This window comes from Silurus meridionalis, chromosome 9 (assembly GCF_014805685.1).
Source record: "Silurus meridionalis isolate SWU-2019-XX chromosome 9, ASM1480568v1, whole genome shotgun sequence".
Classification (NCBI taxonomy): domain Eukaryota; kingdom Metazoa; phylum Chordata; class Actinopteri; order Siluriformes; family Siluridae; genus Silurus; species Silurus meridionalis.
In genome coordinates, this window is record NC_060892.1 from 25,316,111 (window position 1) to 25,338,027 (window position 21,917).

At 39.8% G+C, this 21,917-nt stretch overlaps 1 protein-coding gene across 1 annotated transcript in view; it reads left to right on the forward strand.

The window, feature by feature from the left end:
- The window catches only part of cntnap5l (contactin associated protein family member 5 like), a 78,853-nt gene that overhangs the window by 33,053 nt on the left and 23,883 nt on the right, over positions 1-21,917 (forward strand). Inside the window, exons 4-11 of the mRNA XM_046858268.1 lie at positions 4,281-4,428; positions 5,085-5,288; positions 7,462-7,646; positions 12,383-12,526; positions 13,800-14,070; positions 14,303-14,452; positions 15,866-16,037; positions 16,248-16,354. Of these exons, the coding sequence (XP_046714224.1) occupies positions 4,281-4,428; positions 5,085-5,288; positions 7,462-7,646; positions 12,383-12,526; positions 13,800-14,070; positions 14,303-14,452; positions 15,866-16,037; positions 16,248-16,354 (1,381 nt within the window). The remainder of the gene's footprint in view (positions 1-4,280; positions 4,429-5,084; positions 5,289-7,461; positions 7,647-12,382; positions 12,527-13,799; positions 14,071-14,302; positions 14,453-15,865; positions 16,038-16,247; positions 16,355-21,917) is intronic.

A 21,917-nucleotide genomic window follows, 5' to 3' on the forward strand; every position in this document is an offset into this window, starting at 1 on the left:
AGTCCCATCTGTTTAATAAGCACTCAACTGAACACTAATTATGCACTTAGCAAAAAAAAAACAGCACTTATTTGCAAATGAATGCACTTATGAATCAACAGTGAATCCCATCTTTGCTACGATGTTTTAGGATTCATAGTTTTTTTTTTTTTTTCTTTTCACGTAAAAGCATCAACGCATCTTGCTAACTAGCTTACCATGCTAAATGCAAATTTGGAAAAAAAAATCGTTTTTCTACCCCTGAATCTAAATTATGTTTGAAGTAGGAAAATAATGTACAAATTACAGCCGAGATCCCTCATGTCTGTGCCAACTGTAGTAGCCACCAGCGCGTCACCTGATCCCAGCACTCACTCGGTCACGTGACTTTCTGTACCTGATTTCATGTTTCGGGGTTATTTTGCACCATATGCACAGTCTCGGGTTTGTCTTGCCGTGGTGGAAGGTGTTGTTTTCCATATTCCTTTTCTTCGTTAACGGGTTGAAGAATTAATAACGAATAATAAAAAAGAATTGGCAATGTTTAAAACTCTATCGCTTAACCGTCCTGACCCTTAACCCATTTATATATATTTTTTTTTTTACATTTACCCTTTCCAGGAGCAACTGAGCTGTTTTGCTCAAGGGCCCAGCAGTGGCAGCTGGGGTGCTGGGATTTAAAGTCCTGCTGCTGCCTAAAAACTAACCCCATATCCTATTCTAACCCTAACTTAGTCCCTAACCCTATCTGACACTAATCTCCCCCTTCCCCTATTACCCTATCCTAACCGCTTACCCTCAACTCTATATCTATTACACCTCAACCCTCCCCTATCCTAACCCCATTACCCTATCCTAACCCCATTACCCTATCCTAACCCCATTACCCTATCCTAACCCCATTACCCTATCCTAACCCCATTACCCTATCCTAACCGCTTACCCTCAACTCTATATCTATTACACCTCAACCCTCCCCTATCCTAACCCCATTACCCTATCCTAACCCCATTACCCTATCCTAACCCCATTACCCTATCCTAACCGCTTACCCTCAACTCTATATCTATTACACCTCAACCCTCCCCTATCCTAACCCCATTACCCTATCCTAACCCCATTACCCTATCCTAACCCCATTACCCTATCCTAACCCCATTACCCTATCCTAACCGCTTACCCTCAACTCTATATCTATTACACCTCAACCCTCCCCTATCCTAACCCCATTACCCTATCCTAACCGCTTACCCTCAACTCTATATCTATTACACCTCAACCCTCCCCTATCCTAACCGCTTACCCTCAACTCTATATCTATTACACCTCAACCCTCCCCTATCCTAACCGCTTACCCTCAACTCTATATCTATTACACCTCAACCCTCCCCTATCCTAACCCCATTACCCTATCCTAACCCCATTACCCTATCCTAACCCCATTACCCTATCCTAACCCCATTACCCTATCCTAACCCCATTACCCTATCCTAACCGCTTACCCTCAACTCTATATCTATTACACCTCAACCCTCCCCTATCCTAACCGCTTACCCTCAACTCTATATCTATTACACCTCAACCCTCCCCTATCCTAACCCCATTACCCTATCCTAACCGCTTACCCTCAACTCTATATCTATTACACCTCAACCCTCCCCTATCCTAACTCTTAGCATGTGACTTTACTTCTTTTAAGTCTTCGGCTGAGTAAATATTAAGTGCACAAATCTTCCATGTTATACCAGATGATCAGTTTTCATTCATCATGTAATGTTTTGGCCCATTTGGGTCCTTGTTCAATCCTTCATCATTTCCACTTTGGATCAGTTCACTTTACTCTGGTTGTTTTCTCCGCTGGCTTTTTGGAGTGGTCTGGTTTACAGCAAAACCGTGTAACGTTTACGCTGTAAGAAGGGACGAGCATCGGGACTCCTCTGCGTACTGGCATGTTAGCGTTGGAACGAACTCGCGATGGTTCGTTCTCCTGACTGCCGAATCGCTGGCTGTTATTCAATACGTACCGAATGAAGTCCCATCTGTTTAATAAGCACTCAACTGAACACTAATTATGCACTTAGCAAAAAAAAAACAGCACTTATTTGCAAATGAATGCACTTATGAATCAACAGTGAATCCCATCTTTGCTACGATGTTTTAGGATTCATAGTTTTTTTTTTTTTTTCTTTTCACGTAAAAGCATCAACGCATCTTGCTAACTAGCTTACCATGCTAAATGCAAATTTGGAAAAAAAAATCGTTTTTCTACCCCTGAATCTAAATTATGTTTGAAGTAGGAAAATAATGTACAAATTACAGCCGAGATCCCTCATGTCTGTGCCAACTGTAGTAGCCACCAGCGTCACCTGATCCCAGCACTCACTCGGTCACGTGACTTTCTGTACCTGATTTCATGTTTGGGTTATTTTGCACCATATGCACAGTCTCGGGTTTGTCTTGCCGTGGTGGAAGGTGTTGTTTTCCATATTCCTTTTCTTCGTTAACGGGTTGAAGAATTAATAACGAATAATAAAAAAGAATTGGCAATGTTTAAAACTCTATCGCTTAACCGTCCTGACCCTTAACCCATTTATATATATTTTTTTTTTACATTTATCCTTTCCAGGAGCAACTGAGCTGTTTTGCTCAAGGGCCCAGCAGTGGCAGCTGGGGTGCTGGGATTTAAAGTCCTGCTGCTGCCTAAAAACTAACCCCATATCCTATTCTAACCCTAACTTAGTCCCTAACCCTATCTGACACTAATCTCCCCTTCCCTATTACCCTATCCTAACCGCACCCTCAACTCTATATCTATTACACCTCAACCTCCCCTATCCTAACCCCATTACCCTATCCTAACCCCTTACCCTTAACCCTTTCTCTATCGAACCCTTACCCTTAACCCTAACTCTATCTAACCCTTATACCCTTAACCCTCCCTTTACCTAAACCTCATCTAAACCTCATCCCTTAACTTTCCCCTAAAATAATCCATTTCACTTGTACTACCTCCTAACCCTTAACCCTAACATTACACCATTACCCTATCCTAACCCCTTACCCTTAACTCTTACTCTGTCTAACCCCATAACCTTAACACTCCCCTATCCTAACCCCTTTACACTATACCAACCCCTTACCCTTAACTCTTACTAACTCTCTAACCCTCCCCATAATAACCCTTTTACCCTAGACTAACCCCTTACCCTTAACCATCCCCTATCTTAACCCCATTCAACCTTATACCCTTAACTTTCAGCCTATTCTAACCTCTTTACCCTGCCTGACCCCTTAACCTACCCCCCCCCATCCCAACCCCATAACCTTAATCTAACTTCTCATCTTAATCCCTTTCCTTATTCTAAACCCATTATTTTAACCCTTCCTTATTCTAACCCTATCCATATCCCCTAATTCTAACCCTAGCCCTTAAACCTAATCCCAACCTCTTACTGCTAAATCAATTCAAGTGTCTTTTATTGGCAATAAACTATTTACTAACTATATACAGTACTGTACACAGTAAATGCATTCCTTCAGGACCTACAGAAAACAACACAAATGAACCCAAGATAACACAAAAACTTAGACCAATAAGACTAATTTCTTCATTCTTTAAAAAAAAGGTCTGTAGACATAATGGGCCTGGAGAGAACGCCTATAAACCCATTGATCAAAATCGTATTATCGCTAAAACCGCTATTTTTCGACATTTTCAGGGATGTCCGAGGAAGTTTTTTGTGATAAATATGCTCTTTATTCTTCATGTTCATCTACTTTCTCCTGCTTTGCCCCATTAGTCAAATATCTCTTTGCTTTCTCATGCTTGGCTCACCACCACCACCACTCCTGTTCTCCATCAAGTCAATCTTCTGTCCTTCAGAAAACATTTTTCCACTGATGATAAAAGTAGTTTTTTTAAGCAAAAAAGGCATGACCTTAGTGTTCAAGGCATTGAATTCGAAGGTTGTGAGTCTTGAGACATGCCAAGCTGCCACTCCTGGGCCCCTGAACAAGGCCCTTAGCTGTGCAGTTGTATGCTCGTGTTGGAAGAAGTGTCCACTGTCTCTCTTTGAGGCCAGAATTTCCACCGAGTTACAAATTCATTTGATTTAATCGCATTTTGATGAGAATAGACGCACCGAGCGACTCATCACATGCTCCATTGCCCTTCCATTTGGTTTCAATAATAATCACCGAAACCCAAACCAACCCATTAAACAGCACTGTGCAGAACGTCTCCGCTCGAGTGAGTGTGCTTTGTGAGCCAAGTGACATTTTATAAATATCGTATGTTGCAGACGTTCACAGGGAACTCGGACTCCGACTCAGTGGTCCAGCACAAGCTCCTGCACTCCATCAGGACTCGATTTCTGCGCCTTTTGCCCCTGGAAGGAAACCCCACCGGCGGAGTCGGCCTCAGACTGGAGATCTATGGCTGCAGTTACAGTAAGAAACTCCACACACACACACACACCCACACTGAATAGCAGAAACTGCTGCACAGAAACATATCAAATCTGTTAAATAAATCAAATACATTTTTTATTTATTTATTTTCTGTGGCCTTATTTGTTTATTTAATAAAATGCATTTTAATGCATTCAAATTTGATTTAATTAATTAATTTTTCAGTCAGTTTTTTTCTTTGTTTATTTGCTTTCTGTCTGTCTTTGTGTCCGTCTTTGTTTCTTTGTTTCCGTCTCTGTCTGTCTGTCTCTGTCTGTCTCTTTGTTTCTGTCTTTGTCTCTTTCCTCCTGTCTTTCTGTCTGTCTGTCTGTCTTTGTTTTTTCTTTGTGTATTTCTTTGTCTGTCTGTCTTTCTTTTTCTTTTGGTCAAACAAATATAAAGAATAAGGCATTTTTTTTTTCCCTCTCTCACACACCTGGCGAATTCACAGCTCCATTCCAAGAAGCGGTTTTTGGAGTCGTACTAATAAATCAGAAAATCGGGTATCGTATATTTTTCAGGTAGTGCACCTGCACTGGTGTGAGATCAAACAAAAGAAACTTCAACTGAGAAAAACAACAAGAAAAACAGAGCAAAACTTTATATGTTCTGTTTTTCTTCCCCTCACCTCTCGGATGTGGTTATTTTTTCCCCAGAGTCTGATGTGGCGGATTTTGATGGACACAGCGCTCTGCTGTACCGCTTTAATCAGAAATCGACGAGCACGGTGAAGAACGTGATCTCGGTGCGCTTCCGGAGCAGGCAAGCCGACGGAGTTCTGCTCCATGGAGAGGGCCAGAGAGGAGATTACATCACCCTGGAGCTCCAGAGAGGAAGACTTGCACTGCATCTTAACTTGGGTATGATTTTAAAAAAAAATGTAAAAAGAGAGGGAGAGAGGGAGAGATGGATGGAGGAGGGGGGTATATATAAAGATATAAGGGAGGGAAAGGTGGACAGATATTGGACAATAAAAGATGAAGGGTTGATGAAGGAGAGAGGAAAAGGAAATGAGAGGGAAAATGAAAAGCATGGGTTACGGAAGTTGTGTGAACAAACGATGGAAAGAGTTTGGACTTGTGGTGTGAATGAGTGCAGGAGGCGTGGTTTAATAAATGAAGGGAGAGGAGTAATAAAAGAAGGGGTGTGGCTTAATAAATGTTAGTCTGGTTAATAAATTAGGTTGGAGTTAATAAATGACGGAGGAGGGGTATTAAAAGGGGTGGAGCTTAATACATGAAGGGAGAGGGTATTAAAAGAAGGAGTGGGCCTTAATAAATGAAGGCGGGGTAAATGAAAGGCAGGCAGGGATTAATAAATAAAGGAGAGGGGTTAATAAAAGAGGGCAGGGCTTAATAAATGAATGGAGATGGGTATTAAGAGGGGGCGGGGCTTCATAGATAAAGAGAGAGGGGTTAATAAAAGATGGAACGGAGCTTAATAAATGAATGGAGATGGGTATTGAATGGGGGCAGGGCTTAATATATAAAGAGAGAAGGGTTAATAAAAGAAGTGGGTGGGGTTTATTGAATAAAGGGGATTGGGCATAATAAAGGCAGCAGAGAAGCCTGGAAGTAAAGTGATTGGGGAAAAGGGTCAGGGAATTGTTAGCTGTTTACCGTGACACGAGGCCGAGGTGCTCGCACGTTCACGTTTTCGACAGCCGTTGCTATAGCAACTCTTCCTCGAACACGCGTCCAAACTGTCCAAACATGCCTGTCCTCGCCGGTCCTCTCTGTGCATCTGTGACCTTTCTCACATGGAACCACACGAGGTTCTGTCTGAACCTTTCACACATTTTCACGTCAAATCCGCTTTCTAACGAGGTCTTATGGGCCACGAAATATTATTCTTGCATGATCTTTTTTTCATGTTGGGCTGCTGATAAACATTAAAATTAGCAAACAAAAGCGGGGAAAAAAAAAACAGGCGGTGATGACTTGATACTTCGGCAGCTGAACCTTCACTATAATTGTGTCTCCCTGCTGGTGCCATTATTTATAATTTTGCTTGTGGCTTGTAGCAGGCAGAGGAGTGGCAATAAATATTATACCCAGTGGTGGGCCGTGCATTTGGTACCTGGGCCTTCAGTGGGGACGAACCCAAATTAATCCACCACTATCATGTAGCAATTATAGAAACCATCAATACAATACAAGAACGCAATATAACGTGTTGCATTACAGATATTTCACATATGGAGGTTGAAAACTGGGTTTCTTGCTTTAGTAAAATGGTAAAGACTCCAAACCTCTACGCTACAACCACAACTGTGCACCTTCATCATCTGGAGCAGTTCAGAATCAGTATTTGTCGAATAACATGGAAAAAAAAAAACCATTCATCTATCTGTCTCTCCACCCATTCATCAATCCATCTATCTGTTTGTATGATCTATAAAACCATTTGTCCACTCGTTTCTTTATCCTCCCATCTCTTTACCCATCCATCTGTTTACCCATCCATCTTCATTGATCCAAACCATTCATCCATCCATTTATTGATCTATCCAGCTGTACATCCATTCATCAGCACATCAATTTATTTGCTAATCTATTCATTCACTCATTCAACAATCTATTTGCCTGTTCATCTATCTATCATTTTAAACAGGCTGCTTCAGTAGAACCTCTGTATCCCTTCGTCCATCATATCCGTGTCTCGGTTTTCAGCTTTTAGAGCCACACAAAACTTTCTGCAGTTCCAGGTGTACGTTTGGGGGCATGGAACGCTTCCCCTTCGGACAAAGGACTAAGGTACTCAGCAGTGCTAGCATGCTAGCCATAAATGCTAAAACTATTGCAGTAGATTGATTTAGTTATGGCCTCTGACGCGATCCTTCAATATTCCGACCAGACGGCGAGCCGAAGAGCGATTTTCGTTATCTGCGAGGTTGTAAATTAAAGTTCGCATTAGAACACGAGGATTTCAGGATTTCATAAATAATTGCTGACGTCCGGTCAAAGCGCTCCTAGTTTACCTCAGCTTGGTGACGGATCCCGTCTTTGTCTTTCTTGTTCTCTTTAACCGCAGACGACGCTAAACCGCAGTCCAGCGCTAGACACACTTCGGTGGTGATGGGCAGCCTGCTGGATGACCATCTCTGGCATTCCGTCCTCATCGAGCGCTTCAACAAGCAGGTGAACTTTACGGTGGACAAAGACATGCAGCATTTTCGCACGCAGGGCCAGGAGGACTCTCTGGAGGTAGACTATGAGGTGAGGACCACCATCACACCAAAGTCCACCAGATTGAATCTAATATTTATAATCTGGACCAAGCAAGAACAGTGGATTGGTCAATTGTCTCCATTGTTCACATTTCTGACCACCAGTTATGTATTAGTGTGGAAAAATTGGCTAGACAACATGTCCATTTCTGTGAGTGCCGTTATTAATATCGTGATATAATATTTTAGATACGTTTTCAGTATCCATAGTCACGTTTTTTTCATTTGAATCACTTTGCACTAAGAAAAAAAAGCATGTGGTAATTAAGTCTAAAATAAGACATTCAACTCTACTAAATAAAAAAAAATAAAAAAATTAATTTGATTATACTGACTGGTTAAACTTTTTTTTTTTTCTTCGCAGCTGTTTGACTACATTCATGTAAGACACAGGGAAGTGGAAAAACTCATTAAAAAAATCTGCATTTCTTTGTAGCATGTGACGGGGGAGTGTTAATTTGTGAGAAAGAAACCATATTCTAATATTTAAACGGCGGGAGTGCGGCGTGCGGCTTGTCTTTTATTATTCCTCCATTTGCCTCGTCGTTATTTATAGATTGTTCGCGTTTACTTGCTAAATGCTAGATGGGTAACGGGTACAAGTTTGAATGGAAGCTAATGAATTTTCTCGTTTTTTGAAAAGATTGAATTTAATTTCATTCAACCAAAAGATTATTGTTTCAGTCCAGTAACTATATAAAGAATGATGTTTGGAGTCGGAGTGAAAACAAGTTCATTCATATGGCCATCCAAAAATTTATACATTAATCCAACTATCAAACCATTCATTCACCCACCTACCCATCTGTCTGTCTGTCCATTCATTCATCCATTCATCAAACCATCCATCCATCCATCTATCCATTCATCCCTTCCCCATCTGTCTGTCCCTCCATCCATGCATCAATTAATCCGTTTATATAACCACCTGTTCATCTGATTATCCAGGTTTCTATCAATCCATCATTCTATCAAATTATTCATTCGCCCACCTACCCATCTGTCCATCCATCCATTCATCCATCCATCCATCTATCCATCTAGCTATTTAGTAATATAGCCATAATAATAATAATAATAATGTTAGCCATTTATTTATTCACCTAATTATTTTTTTTTTATCTATTCATTTATCCATATTTCTATTTATTCATCAGTCCTTTAAATCATTCATTCACTCACTTACACATCCATTCTTCTGTCCATCCATCCATCTATCCTTTTATCAAACCATTTATTCCCCACCTACCCATTTTTCTGTCTATCAATTTATATGCCAATCTATCCATCCATTCATTCAATTAAATATCTGTTCATTTGTCCAGCCATCTATCCATCCATGTACCTGTCATTTTATTAATTTACCCAATTAACTCTCTGTTAATTTGTTCATCTATTCTTTCACTTTCTGTATATCCATTCATCCATCCAGCCGGGCAGCCAGCCAGACCTGCATCCATATATATCCATTTACCCATTTTGTCTGTCCGTCCATCCTTTCATACATTAATTTGTTTTTGTTTATTCATTCATCTACCCATTTGCCTGTCTCTCCGTCCATCATTGGTTCTATCCTACTTTAGAACTGTATTGTCTAATTGCTCCTACTCTATTGATCGGTGGTATGTGGGTCCAAACAGTAGGCATCACTCGGAAACTGCATGCGCCTTGTTTATAACTAATTACCGCTCTTTTTTTTATTGACCTCCTGCCGCAATTATTTTCCATCCATTTTACAAGTTAAATGAAACACATTGCACATGCTGCCTTTTAAATAAAGCCAATTAAGTGTTATTTAGTTGCAAGCCGGCGCGGCGTTAAACTGGCCAGATGAAAGTTGTAAGTGAAAGCCGTCAGTCATTTGCCGTCTGCCACCGTGTGAATGAACGACTCCGATCAGACATGAGAACAGGCTCGCTTTTGTAACGGGATTGCAGAGCATAGGAACAAAAACTCACTGACATTTTAAACAGCGCTCCAGTGTCGGAGCTCCGCTCGCAATTTCTAAAGCACTTCGGCGACACTGTTACTTATCGATTCCATTTAAACTGCAATCAACTGGAAGGAAAAGGAAACCTCGTAAAAGTAAAGCAAGGTCTTTTCTCTCACCATTTGAGAAAATTGGTGTGTGTGTATATAAGAAATTGTACAAACAGGTAAGAGGTGTTGATCTCAAGGCTGATGAAATAGCCTTCCTTCATCCATCCATCCATCTGCCCATTTGGCTGTTTATCGATCCATCCATTCATTGTTGTTTATATCCCATATCAAATGATTTGATAGATAAATAGACGGATGGATGGATGGATGGATGGATGAACAAAAACAGACATGAATGAATAAATGGCTGGATGGCTGGTTGGATAGATAAAATATCATAACATAAAATGGATGGATTTATGGACAAAAACAGGAGTGAATGAATAAATGGCTGTAAGGACAAAAAGATGGACAGATGGAAGGACAGACAGACGACTAATTTACTGAATGATTAAAATGACATGCACATAGATAGATGGATTGCCACCAGTTCATCAAAACATCTGTCTGTATGGTAATCCATTCATCATCCATCCATTGACTTATTCAACCATATGTTCATCCATCCATCCATATATTTATACATCCATCATGTAATATTGATTCCATTGCATTTATTTGAATCTATCAATTCTTTCATTTATTCATCCACACGTCTCTCTTGCAGCTATTCATACATCCTTCCATCCATTTATTTATCCTTATATCTGTCTATACTTTTATTGACCCCATGTGTCTATCCATCCATCCATCCACTCATCCATTTTTCCATAAATCCTCCCCTCCATCTATCCATCCTTACATTTTTTTTTTTTTTTTTTTTTTTTTTGTCCCACATATGTCTATCTAACCTATCCATCTATAATTTTTTTTTTATCGGTCTATCGACTTATTTATCTATCCATCCATAGTTCCACCATCCATTTATTCTTGCAATTGTCTCCTTTTATTTACCAACATATCTATCTGTCCATCCAACCTATTCATATATCTTTTTATCCATTTATACATCTGTCTATCCACTTATTTATTCATCTATCTACCCATACACCCATCTATCCATTCAATTGTCCATTCATTCATCTCGCCATCCATTTATCCATCTTTGTATATACATCCATGCAACCGTTTGTCACTCCATCCATCCAGCTATATTTATATCCTACTTAGTATCTGTGATTGTTCACAGGGAAGTAGGAAAAAAGAAAAGCGTCTGGCATTAACAGCGTCCTTGTCTTCAGTAAGTGCTCCAAAATGTATTCTTCGAAAATAAAGGAGTGATTGTAATTCAGAAGAGGACTCTTGGCCTTTGAATGTTCCACGAAGGATGCATGAAAAGCAACTGAAAACTGCAGTCAAAGCAGTAGCTGGTAACAGCAGCACCACCGGCATTTCTTTCCCGTCTACATAAAATACTGCGATTTACAGCTTTGCCGCATTTCATTTCTTTGTTTGTTTGCGTTTTCTTTACATTCTTGAGGTCTGAAAAAAATAGATCTCATGCCCCCAAGTCGAAATGCATCAGCGCGTATTTATAAAAACTCATCACCTTTTCCGCTCAGCCTTGGGAATTAATTGCTAATTTGTTTAATTACTCCTGGTATGTTGAATTCTCATCAACCCTTTCATACAAAAGTTATTTAAAATCGTATCATTTTTAAGGTACATTTAGACTTTATGGACTGTAATTGAATTAAATAAAAAAAAATAAAAAAAGTCCTGCCTGTAATGAGAGAACATTTTTAATTTAAGATTTATTTTGCGATAGCTAACAAATGACTTGATCGAGTTTTGACATTCACAGAGTGTGGAAGTTACACAAATTTAGCGATCTTTAGACTGTTTTTATTTTAAATAAACAATAGATAAAAAAACTAATTTCTGAGGTACATTCTGAAGCAATTTCTGAGGTAAATTCTAAAGAAATCCATTTAGATTGAAATCTGAGTGGATTTCTTTAGAATTTACCTCAGAAATTGCTTCATTTCTTGAGATTTATATTCATCACATAAGGACCAAAGTGTTAGGACACCGTATTCTTCCAGTCATGTGTGGTTCTTCTCCCAAACGGTTACCACGGAGTTGGAGATACACAATTGTATAGAACATCCCTCTGCCCTTTTATTGGCCCACATATTTGTCTATCTATCCAACCTATCCATTAAATCATGCATCCATTTATACATCCATCCATTTTTCTATCTGTCTATCCACTCATTAACTCATTCATCCATCAATCTTCTCATTTATCAATCTATCCATCCATTTATCCTTCAACTTTTCATCAGTCTGTAAACTCATTTATCCATCCATACAACCTATCCATTCCTCCATTTCCATTTATTTATTCATCTGTCTGCCCCTTTTATTGATCCAACCTATCCATTTATCCATCTTTCATTAAATTATTTATTCATTCAGCTGTCCATCCATTTATCTATTCATCCCTCTATTTATACATTCATGCACTCATTTGTCACTCCATCCATCCAGCCATGTTCAAAGGGAAGTTGGGGAAAAAAAGGACAACATATTAATCATTATCAGCATACATGCAGCATAAAAGCATACATCTAATGACCTGGTCTCCATAAAACTTGGACCTCTGCTTGTACCTTTTGTGTTTAGCATCTTGCTTGTGTGTGTGTGTGTGTGTGTGTGTGTGTGTGTGTTTATCTACTCAAGCTTAGTTTCGGAGGAATCCCTCTACCAGGCAAACCCGGGACCTTCCTGAGGGAGAACTTCCACGGCTGCTTGGAGAACCTGTACTACAACGGAGTGAACATCATCGACATGGCGAAGAGACGCAAGCCGCAGATCTACACCGTAGTAAGCTGCTAGGCCTTTAGCCGCTAGCATGGTGTCAAGTCTGCTAGGCCGTTAGCTGCTAATCGCTGTTGTCATAGCAACTCGTAAACACGTTTTGTTGAGTTTTTTTTGTGGCGTTTGTTGGAAATGTGTTAATGCGAGTCGTTACAGTTAGTCACGGAGGTACACACATTTCTGCTTAATTACAGTGAGAGATTTTCCTGTCACTATGTCAAGTTGATTGGTGTGTGTGTATGCGTGAAAGAGAGATGACAGAGGTGACACTTGCTATGTGCATGTAACTGTAGAAGTGGCCTTTCTGTGTCTAATTAACAGAAATGAAGCAAGTGCTCTCTCTCTCTCTCTCTCTTTTCTTTTTCCCCCTCTCTTTTCCTTGAGGTTGTAATATGAGTACTATTTTGATCTCTCTTTTACTCTCCCCCTGTAGTTCTCGTCCCTTTTTTCCTACACTCTCTCTCTCTTTCACTCCTCCTCTCTCTGTCTCTCTCATCCCTGATTCTCCATCACCATCATCCCTGAGTCTCCATCATCACCGATTCTCAATAATTATCCCTGGGTTTCCATCATCATCATCATCCCAGAGTCTCCATCTCTCCAAAGTCTCCATCATCACATCATCCCTGCACTGAGACTCAAACTGCACCTTCACTGACCACCTCAGCTCTTTCATTTCTTCTTATTGTCTTACTTCACTCCCACACTCCCATCGATCTTCTGTCTGCCTTCACATGAGATTCCTTCCAAGCGTTTTCACTTTCTAACTGTATCTCAGCAGAGACGGATTTATCACTCTCTTCACCACACACCTCGCTTTATTACCTCTTACTGTGTTGATTAGGAACACATTTGGTGTTCCTAATAAAGTGGCCATCAGTGTTTCTTATAGTGTCGGTTTTCCTAATAACGTGTCCGTCAGTGTTCCTAATGCTGCCCGTGTTCCTAATAAAATGGCCATAAGTGCTCTCATAATTTGGAGATTTTTTTAGGAACATCTGAATTTATTAGGAATACATTGGTGGCCATTTTATTAGGAACGTAAGCCAAATTATTCGGAACGCCCCAGCGGCCATTTCATTAGGAACACCTTGGTAGCCATTTAATTACGAATGCCCCAGCAGCCAGTTTGTGAGGAACGATGGGAAAATTATTAGGAATTATTAGGTGGCTAATTCATGAGGAATTATTTTTATTAGGAACGCCCCGGTCGCCAGTATATTAGAAATGCTTATGGCGCTCATTAAATTTCTTTCTCCATTCTTTTATTTCATAACAGGGCAATGTGACTTTCTCCTGCTCCGAGTCGCAGCCAGTGTCCGTGACATTTTTAAGCGCCACCAGGAGTTTTCTGGTTTTTCCGAGCGACTTCGCAGCGGACGTTCTGTCCTTACGCCTCCAGTTGCGCACCTGGATTCGGGACGGCCGTCTGCTTACCGTCCCGCTGAGTCAGGGCCCAAAGTCATCATCTCTCATCCTGCAGATCAGCGATGGGGTTCTGCTGCTTGTCTTGAGAAGGTTCCTACAAGACACTGCTCAAATTAGCACCGGTGAGAGTCAAATTCGTTTAGCTACAGGGATGCAATTTGTTTCGTTTGGAACCTGAGAGTGATTCAAAATCAAACAAAATAACAATAAATGTGATCTCAGTGATTTCTGAAATCTGCCTCAACCCCCGATTCTTCATTCTTTTTCTGACCACTGGAGGCATCATTGGCAAAAATGTGACTAATCTATCTTCAGTCATGGTTACATATTATGTGTGTGTTTTCTGTGCATCAGTTTCAAGTGTGTGTGACGGACAGTGGCATTCGGTGGCACTAGAGCTTAAAGGTCAGCAGGTCTATCTAACCGTCGACAATCAGAAGCCAGTGCTCATGGAGATCCCTCATCTCATCACCAGCTTGCAGAAAACAATGGTTGTATTTGGAGGTAAGACATAAGTGTTACTTTCATGGACCAGCCGTAACATTAAAACCACTCGGTAATGAAGTGAATAATGTCGATTAACTCGTTACCATGGTTCCTGTTGAGGGGTGAGATAAACCATGTAGCAAGTGAACAGTCAGTTCTTGAAGGTGATGTTTTATGCTGAAAAATGGGCACGTGTAAGGATCTGAGCTAATTTGAGGACGTGCCTGGTATGCAGCGGTTAGAACCTACCAAAAGTGCCCCATGATTTTAGCTGTTTTGGTGATACGGTGTTTTTATTTGTACTTTGAAATCGGCTCAAACGTCGAAACGCCACCCTCTCTATCAACCAGCTTCCACCCGGTTCGCTCGCAATCGATTTTGCACACACAAATGCAACCGTATTGATAAACAATTCCAAACCGACCTCGTCTTTGACAAATTGCGTGACCTATCGGCTTCTGGAACCGGAAGGAGTTATAAATCAACGCGCTGTGTTTTGTTCGACGAGAAAGAGAACGTTTTCCGTGGAGCTGCTCCCTTAGATTATTCATTTATTTATTTATAAATTTGTTTGTTTATTTTATAACATTTTATTTTTTCCGCTTAGGCAGTAGGTAAAGAGAGAATTCTCTCATTTAATTAATTTAATTATTTATTCATTTGATTGATTGATTGATTGATTTTTATTGTATTCGATTTGTTCAGCCAATGCAGCAGCTTAAAAGAAAATCTTCTCTCCAGTTCTTTAGCTCATTCGTTAGTTAGTTAAATTCTTTTTTTACGTACATATGGGCGTGGCTTTATAGTAATCTATTTTGTTTTATTTTATATTAACTAATTGAGCAGCTAAAAATAATTTAGAAATAGAAAAATGTATTTAATGAATTAGTTCATTTTATTTATGTAGCCAAGGAAGCAGCTAAATGAACATTAGATTAATTTCATTGAATAGAATTAATTAGTGGGGTGGCCAGTGGGGTGGCCAGTGGGGTGGCTGTGTTTGTCCATGGTGGCCCACCCCATTGCTCTGCCCCTGGGTAACTGGAGGCAGTTGTTAGTAAACTATTGATAGTTATATTATTACAATGCAAAACTGCTCTTCTTCCAATTTACAATATATTTTTCATTTTTTAGTTGTTTCTTTTCTAAGCAAATTTAAACCTTTTTTTAAATCCAAATGCTTTGATCCTTACAAAGAAAATACATTTACTGTCGCAAATAAATTAAAGCTGCTTTATGTAATCTTTCTCCGACTTCCGCTGTCAGAGCTAAATCCTCTAAATCCCTGCGCTTGGGAAAAATGTCAGTGTGATTCAGCTAATATTTGCATTTGTCTTTTTTTTTATTTATTTATTTTTTTTAAAGCGGGACTTATTTGCTTTACAATGATTTTTTTTTTTCTCTACTCCTTATTTAAATGTGCCATTCCAGCTTGCCCGCTATCGCAGTACGAACTCGGCTGTGAGAAACCTCGTCTGGGTTATCAGGGGTGCGTCCGTCTGCTCTTTCTCAACAACCAACCCATCAACCTCAGCAGAATTCAACAGGAGAAACGCGCCAACTTCAGCGAGCTCAGCTTCGACATCTGCGGCATCCGAGACAGGTCGGAGTTTTCAGAGGCTTCACTTGATTTTTCTCTCACACACACACACACTGAAATAAAAAACAGTTTGCATGCTCTCCACTTTGGTGCAACCATAACAATGATTCATTTTCTTACTGCGAAAAATGTAAAAATTAAATAAATAAATATTGATAATAAAGTAATTAAACTATCGAATTGAAAAAATCTTGCATGTCCTTACTTTTTCAGATGTGTTCCTAATTTCTGTGAACATGGTGGAGTTTGCTACCAGACCTGGGACAACTTCTACTGCAACTGCTCTGGAACAGGCTACATGGGTTCAACCTGCCATAACCGTAAGTTTAATTAACACTAGTTTTATAACGTGTTTTTTTATTTTTTTTAAACAACTGATTTGAATAAATTAACTCAGTTTTTCGTATTGTTGTTCTGAAGCACAGATGTTTCATTATAGTTATTTTCACAGTTCAGAACAGGAGTTGAAAAAAAGAGCTGAGAGTTTTAGGACTTAAAAAAAAAAAGGACTTTAAAAAAAAAAGCCAGTTAAGACTATGAGCTGCAGCCATTCCACTGCAATGTTGGAGCAGATTAGAGCGATTCCAGCCCTCGAGCTGTTTTTTATTCTCAAGTTCTCGTACATGCAGGAGGTGCACTTCAAATCCCACCATAACAAATCCTCAATAGGTTTTCTTATTGAAATCGTTTTTAAACGAAAATGATCTAGCTCCAGCCAAATCCCTACCCCAGGGTTCTTACGCCTTCTGGAAAAGTGTTAAAAAGTATGGAATTTGAATTGTGATTTCCAAGTTTGGATTAGTTTGGGGGGAGGGGGTTTCCATTGTGTTTCCATGTTTGTTGCCCTATTTGGTTTTCTAAAATATAAAATTTGTAATATTTATTCTAAAACAAAAGTGACATCCACACTAAATTGAATACATTCGAGAACAGCGTTTTCGTCTAAAAAAAAACGCTGAAAATTCGCAGCAACGACTAAAAATGCGTCATCGTTTTCGAAATCCACTTTCCAGAGCGTTTTTCAAAACGTACAGTTCATCCCGAAGGTGTTCAATAGGGTTTAGAGCCTTTTAGCAGGAGATCTACCAGTCCCAAGTCATGTAAAGCATATCTTTATGGCGTCTTACACAATTGTGCCCCTCCAAATCTGGGTAAGAACCATAAATAAGAAGATATTTAATAGAGTTAAAAAGTAGGAGCCAAATGTCTTTTTATTTTAGTTCAGTTTATTCTACGCCTGTAGGTAAAGCGGCATTGCTCTCTTCCCGAGCAAACAATTGCTTCGTAATATCTTCCGATTGATTTCCCGCTCGGAAAGAAAAGAAAACTGCGATCTCCGAATGAATCCTGACGTGTCTATAAGCAGGAATAAAAGAGGATGTCTGATCATCCCAGCGTACATCCTTCTGTTTCAGACATGAATTAGACAAATTGCATAACATTATGTGAATATTGAATGGACAATTCAGAACATTTCTTTGCTGCCACACTGACAGGATAAAGACTGTTATAATGACTCATTTCACAATAAACCCCTGGAACGTTGTTTTTCTATTACAGTGGATAATGACTGACACAATGACAATTTCTACCTGTATTAGTTCTTGTTAGGAGAGCCAAATATCCATATCTGTATTAAAAGCTTGCTGGGAAACCCTGGAACAGATCATTAGAGGGGTAGATAAAGCAGCACTGTCAGCATAGTCTTTGAGTTCAGTCAGTTCCTTTTAAAGTTCCTTGACCTGAGCTGGAATTACTTTAAGTCGTAATTGGGCTCGAGAGTGACGTCTTCGCTTTATCGTGTTCTGGATATTATTTTACCAGAACAGGGTTTATTCGTTGTCTTCAAAAGTAATTTTTTATTTATCTAAATTTAGCTAACAATGAATTTGTGTTGCTCGTGTTTTTCACGTGATTATGGGTCTTATATTTAATTCCTAATGGTCTTAAAAAAGACTTAAATTTGACTTGGTGAAACCTGCAGAAACCCAGCAGAGGTGTAAAGAGAACCTGAAACTTGTACTTGTGTAAAAGTAGAGATACGTTACTGCACAACTAATTGCATACATCCATTACAAGTTCCACTTCCATTCTGACTTGAGTGAAAGTATTCAAGTATCTGATTTGAACAGTATTTGAGTATTTGACTTGGTATTTGATTTGCTCTAGTCCTCAAGACACACGTTGGTGAAAAGCTAAACGGCGGCGAGGTTTTATTTCCTAACATACAAATCAAATTGTACACCTCGATGAAACAAAGCTCTAAACAAGTCGGTAAAAAAAGACAAGATCTTTCAGAAAAGGATCTTCAATGAACAAATAAAATGACCGGATCATGTCAAAGTAGAACTATTAGCTCTATTACAAATCACTACTGCTACCACTCTTCTCCACCCACTTCACCCTGCCTGCACTCTTTTCTTCACTTCTCCATCACACTTTCCATTACTTTGCACTGTTGACCCCAGGTACCTGAACTCCTCCACCTTCTCCACCTCTTCTCCCTGCAACCGCATCACTCCACTGCCCTCCCTCTCATTCACACACATGTACTCTGTCTTACTCCTACTCACTTTCATTCCCCTTCTCTTCAGCGTGTACCTCCATCTTCAGGCTCTTCTGAACCTGCTCTCTACTCTCACCACAAATCACAATATCATCCGCAAACATCATAGTCCACAGAGACTCCTGTCTGACCTCGTCCGTCAATCTGTCGATCACCATTGCAAACAAAAAACGGTCTCAGAGCCGATCATTGATGCAGTCCACCCTCCACCTTGAACCAGTCTGTCGTTCCTACCGCACACTTCACTTCTGTCAGAGAGAAAGTCCTCCTAGGCAGCGGATGTGGGTAGAAGAGTGTTGAGCCCTAATGACCTCTTCAACAGAGGTGCAAAATGTCATTGGTAACGCTCATAGTCAATTAGAATAGTGTGGAATAAAAAGTTAATTCACATCAGGATTAGCATTATGACAACCTGCACAACGTGTTCCAACACAGGAGCTGCTGTAGCTCAAATTGCTAAAGAAGTTATTGTTTATGCTCAATGGAGAAAAAAAAGGGGGGTCCAACAGGCTGGTGGTCATAATGTTACGTGTGAAACTGTAAACTTTTTTTAGCAAAAGGATCCCATTCATAGCAGTTTCAGAAACTATTTTTATTATTACAATTAGTTTTTTGTTATTTAAAGTATTAGCTAAAAAAACCTTTAAACTAGCAAAGTTTACTCAAAAAAACTGGCATTAAACCAACGATGTGTCGGGAGAAACATCGATGCGATGTTGTCCGTCTTTGACCTTGTCACGCCTCGCACCTACTGTAGAAATTCGTTGAAAATAAACAAATATGGGCCAAGTAAACAAGATACGAGTGCCAAATGTTGTCTGCTAGAGAATAACTGTGGCGGCGAAATTACGTGACCACGCCAGAGAAAACAAACTCTGGGCATTGACAAGCATTTCACTGGGAGCATGAGTGTGTGGACTCCTGGTATGATTGGTATGTGCTGTTTAAACAACATTCCACATTTTGCTCTTATCATAACCTCCACTTTTCTGGGAAGATGTTCCACTATATATATATATATATATATATATATATAAGTATGTTTGTGGAGATTTGTGCTCCCACTCCATACCATGTAGACCAGATCTTCAGATTAGAGTCTCCTACAGTAGTTCATTGCGTCCAACTTTGCGCTAACACTTTGAGGAGGAACCACCTGTGACTTGAAAAGTCAGGTGTTGCAACGTAATCTTTCATATAGTGTACCTGTGAATGAAACATTTTACCGTTCTGTCAGACACGCATTTTAATGTGGTTATGGCCGCTATATTTGGGAGGCGCTAAGTAGAAACAGCTGTTTGCCCGCTTAATTATGTCTCAGTATAAATCCACAAACTCAGCCTCTGAAGGAAAGATGTTTGACGATTGTCAGTTGCATTAAAGGAACGGAAAGAAAAACACAAATTGCGGTTTGGAGTTTGGTTTTATCTGAAGACGTGGCTGTGCGGCGGTTTAGCAAGTCGTTAGCGCCGATGACCCTTCAGTGCTGTGCTGCAGGAGGGCAGTTTTTTGCTACAGCATCTTTTTAGCATGAAGGGAATTAGCCGAGTAACATCGCGTTAAAAGCATTAGACAGATGCAGGTGCGGTCTAGACAGCTTTAACTAAGCTTTAATAATATACTAGCGAGCGTAAGACGTAAAGATCCGTGAAGTTACCGAGCAACTCAGGACCTTGGACTGATTTGGACTGGAATGAATATCAGACAATGATGATTTATCATTGAACAGCACCTCAGCAATGATGGAACTGTAATGAAAGTATGTTGGGTGATGAGTTCCCTGTGGAGTCTGGTTCCTCTAATGTTCTTCATGCCATCTCAGGGATTTTATTTGTTTGAACAACACATAAAGATTAGTTGGAAGATTGGAAGTAACAAAGACAGACAGACAGAGACACACACACACACACACACACACACACACACACAGACAGACAGACAGGGACACACAGACAGACAGACAGGGACACACACACAGACAGACAGACAGGGACACACACACACAGACAGACAGGGACACACACACACAGACAGACAGACAGACAGGGACACACACACAGACAGACAGACAGACAGGGACACACACACACACACAGACAGACAGACAGGGACACACACACACACAGACAGACAGACAGGGACACACACACACAGAAAGACAGACAGGGACACACACACACAGAAAGACAGACAGGGAGACAGACACTCAGACAGACACACACACACACTCAGACAGAGACACAGACTCACAAAGACACAGACAGACACACTTGGACATACTCACACACAGACACACACACAGACATACTTTATTCATCCAAATTGGAAGTTGACACTCTTGTCAAGGCAAGCTTTGCGAGAGTTGAATAAGAATAGTCATTTTTAGGCTTCAGTCATTTGTCGCCACCTGAATTTGAGATCACACTCCAGTGTTAAAATGTACAATTCGTTCCTGTATAAGTAATAAAGTAAATGTAATTGGTTATTGTACTTCAAACTTCTTTTTTTATTTATTTATTTTTATTTTTTACAGAGTGAGTGGATGAAAATGTTACTGATCAAGCAAGCAGCAAGCCACCAATCAGGGTCGAGAGTTTTGATCGCCAATTGGTGGTATCTACTTATCACTAAGAGAGTTTTTTGCATTGGTTCAACAGAAAGCAGAACATTTAGAGATGAATAAATGATGGAAGAAACTCCTGACTCGAACTCACCACAACACCTTTGGGGGGTCCTTATTTACGTACTTATTTAAAATAGCTGAAAATAAGGTTTTGGGATAATGATAATTATCATAATAATCTTTATTTTATATTGCTCATCTCAAAGCATTTTTTTTCCCAAGTATGTAAATAGGAAATAACATTTTGTAAATAATAATAATGCAATTAAATTAAACAAACATCCCCAAAAAAAAAAAAAAATCACCTGAAGGCCATCCTGAATATGTACATTTAAAGAGCAGATTTATAAACACAAAGATTTAGCCTTTCTATTCTGAACCAGGAGAGAACCTCAACGAGTAGGAGGAACAACTAAAGAATCAGAGGAGCGAAGATCATGAGTTGGCGTATAGACAATTAAAAATTGACAAGTAACGAGGTGCCGTACCATGTAGGGTTTTGTCAATTTGCACAGTTGCTACTGTTTGCACTTTTGGTAGATGCTAATCTGCATTTCGTTGCTGTGTACCTGTGCTATACAATGGCAATAAAGATCTATCGATATATCTATCTATTTTCTAGATCAACGTAAGAGCTTTTAAATCAATCCGAAATCTAAAAAGGAGCCAATGTAAATCCAAAACCAGAGAAATG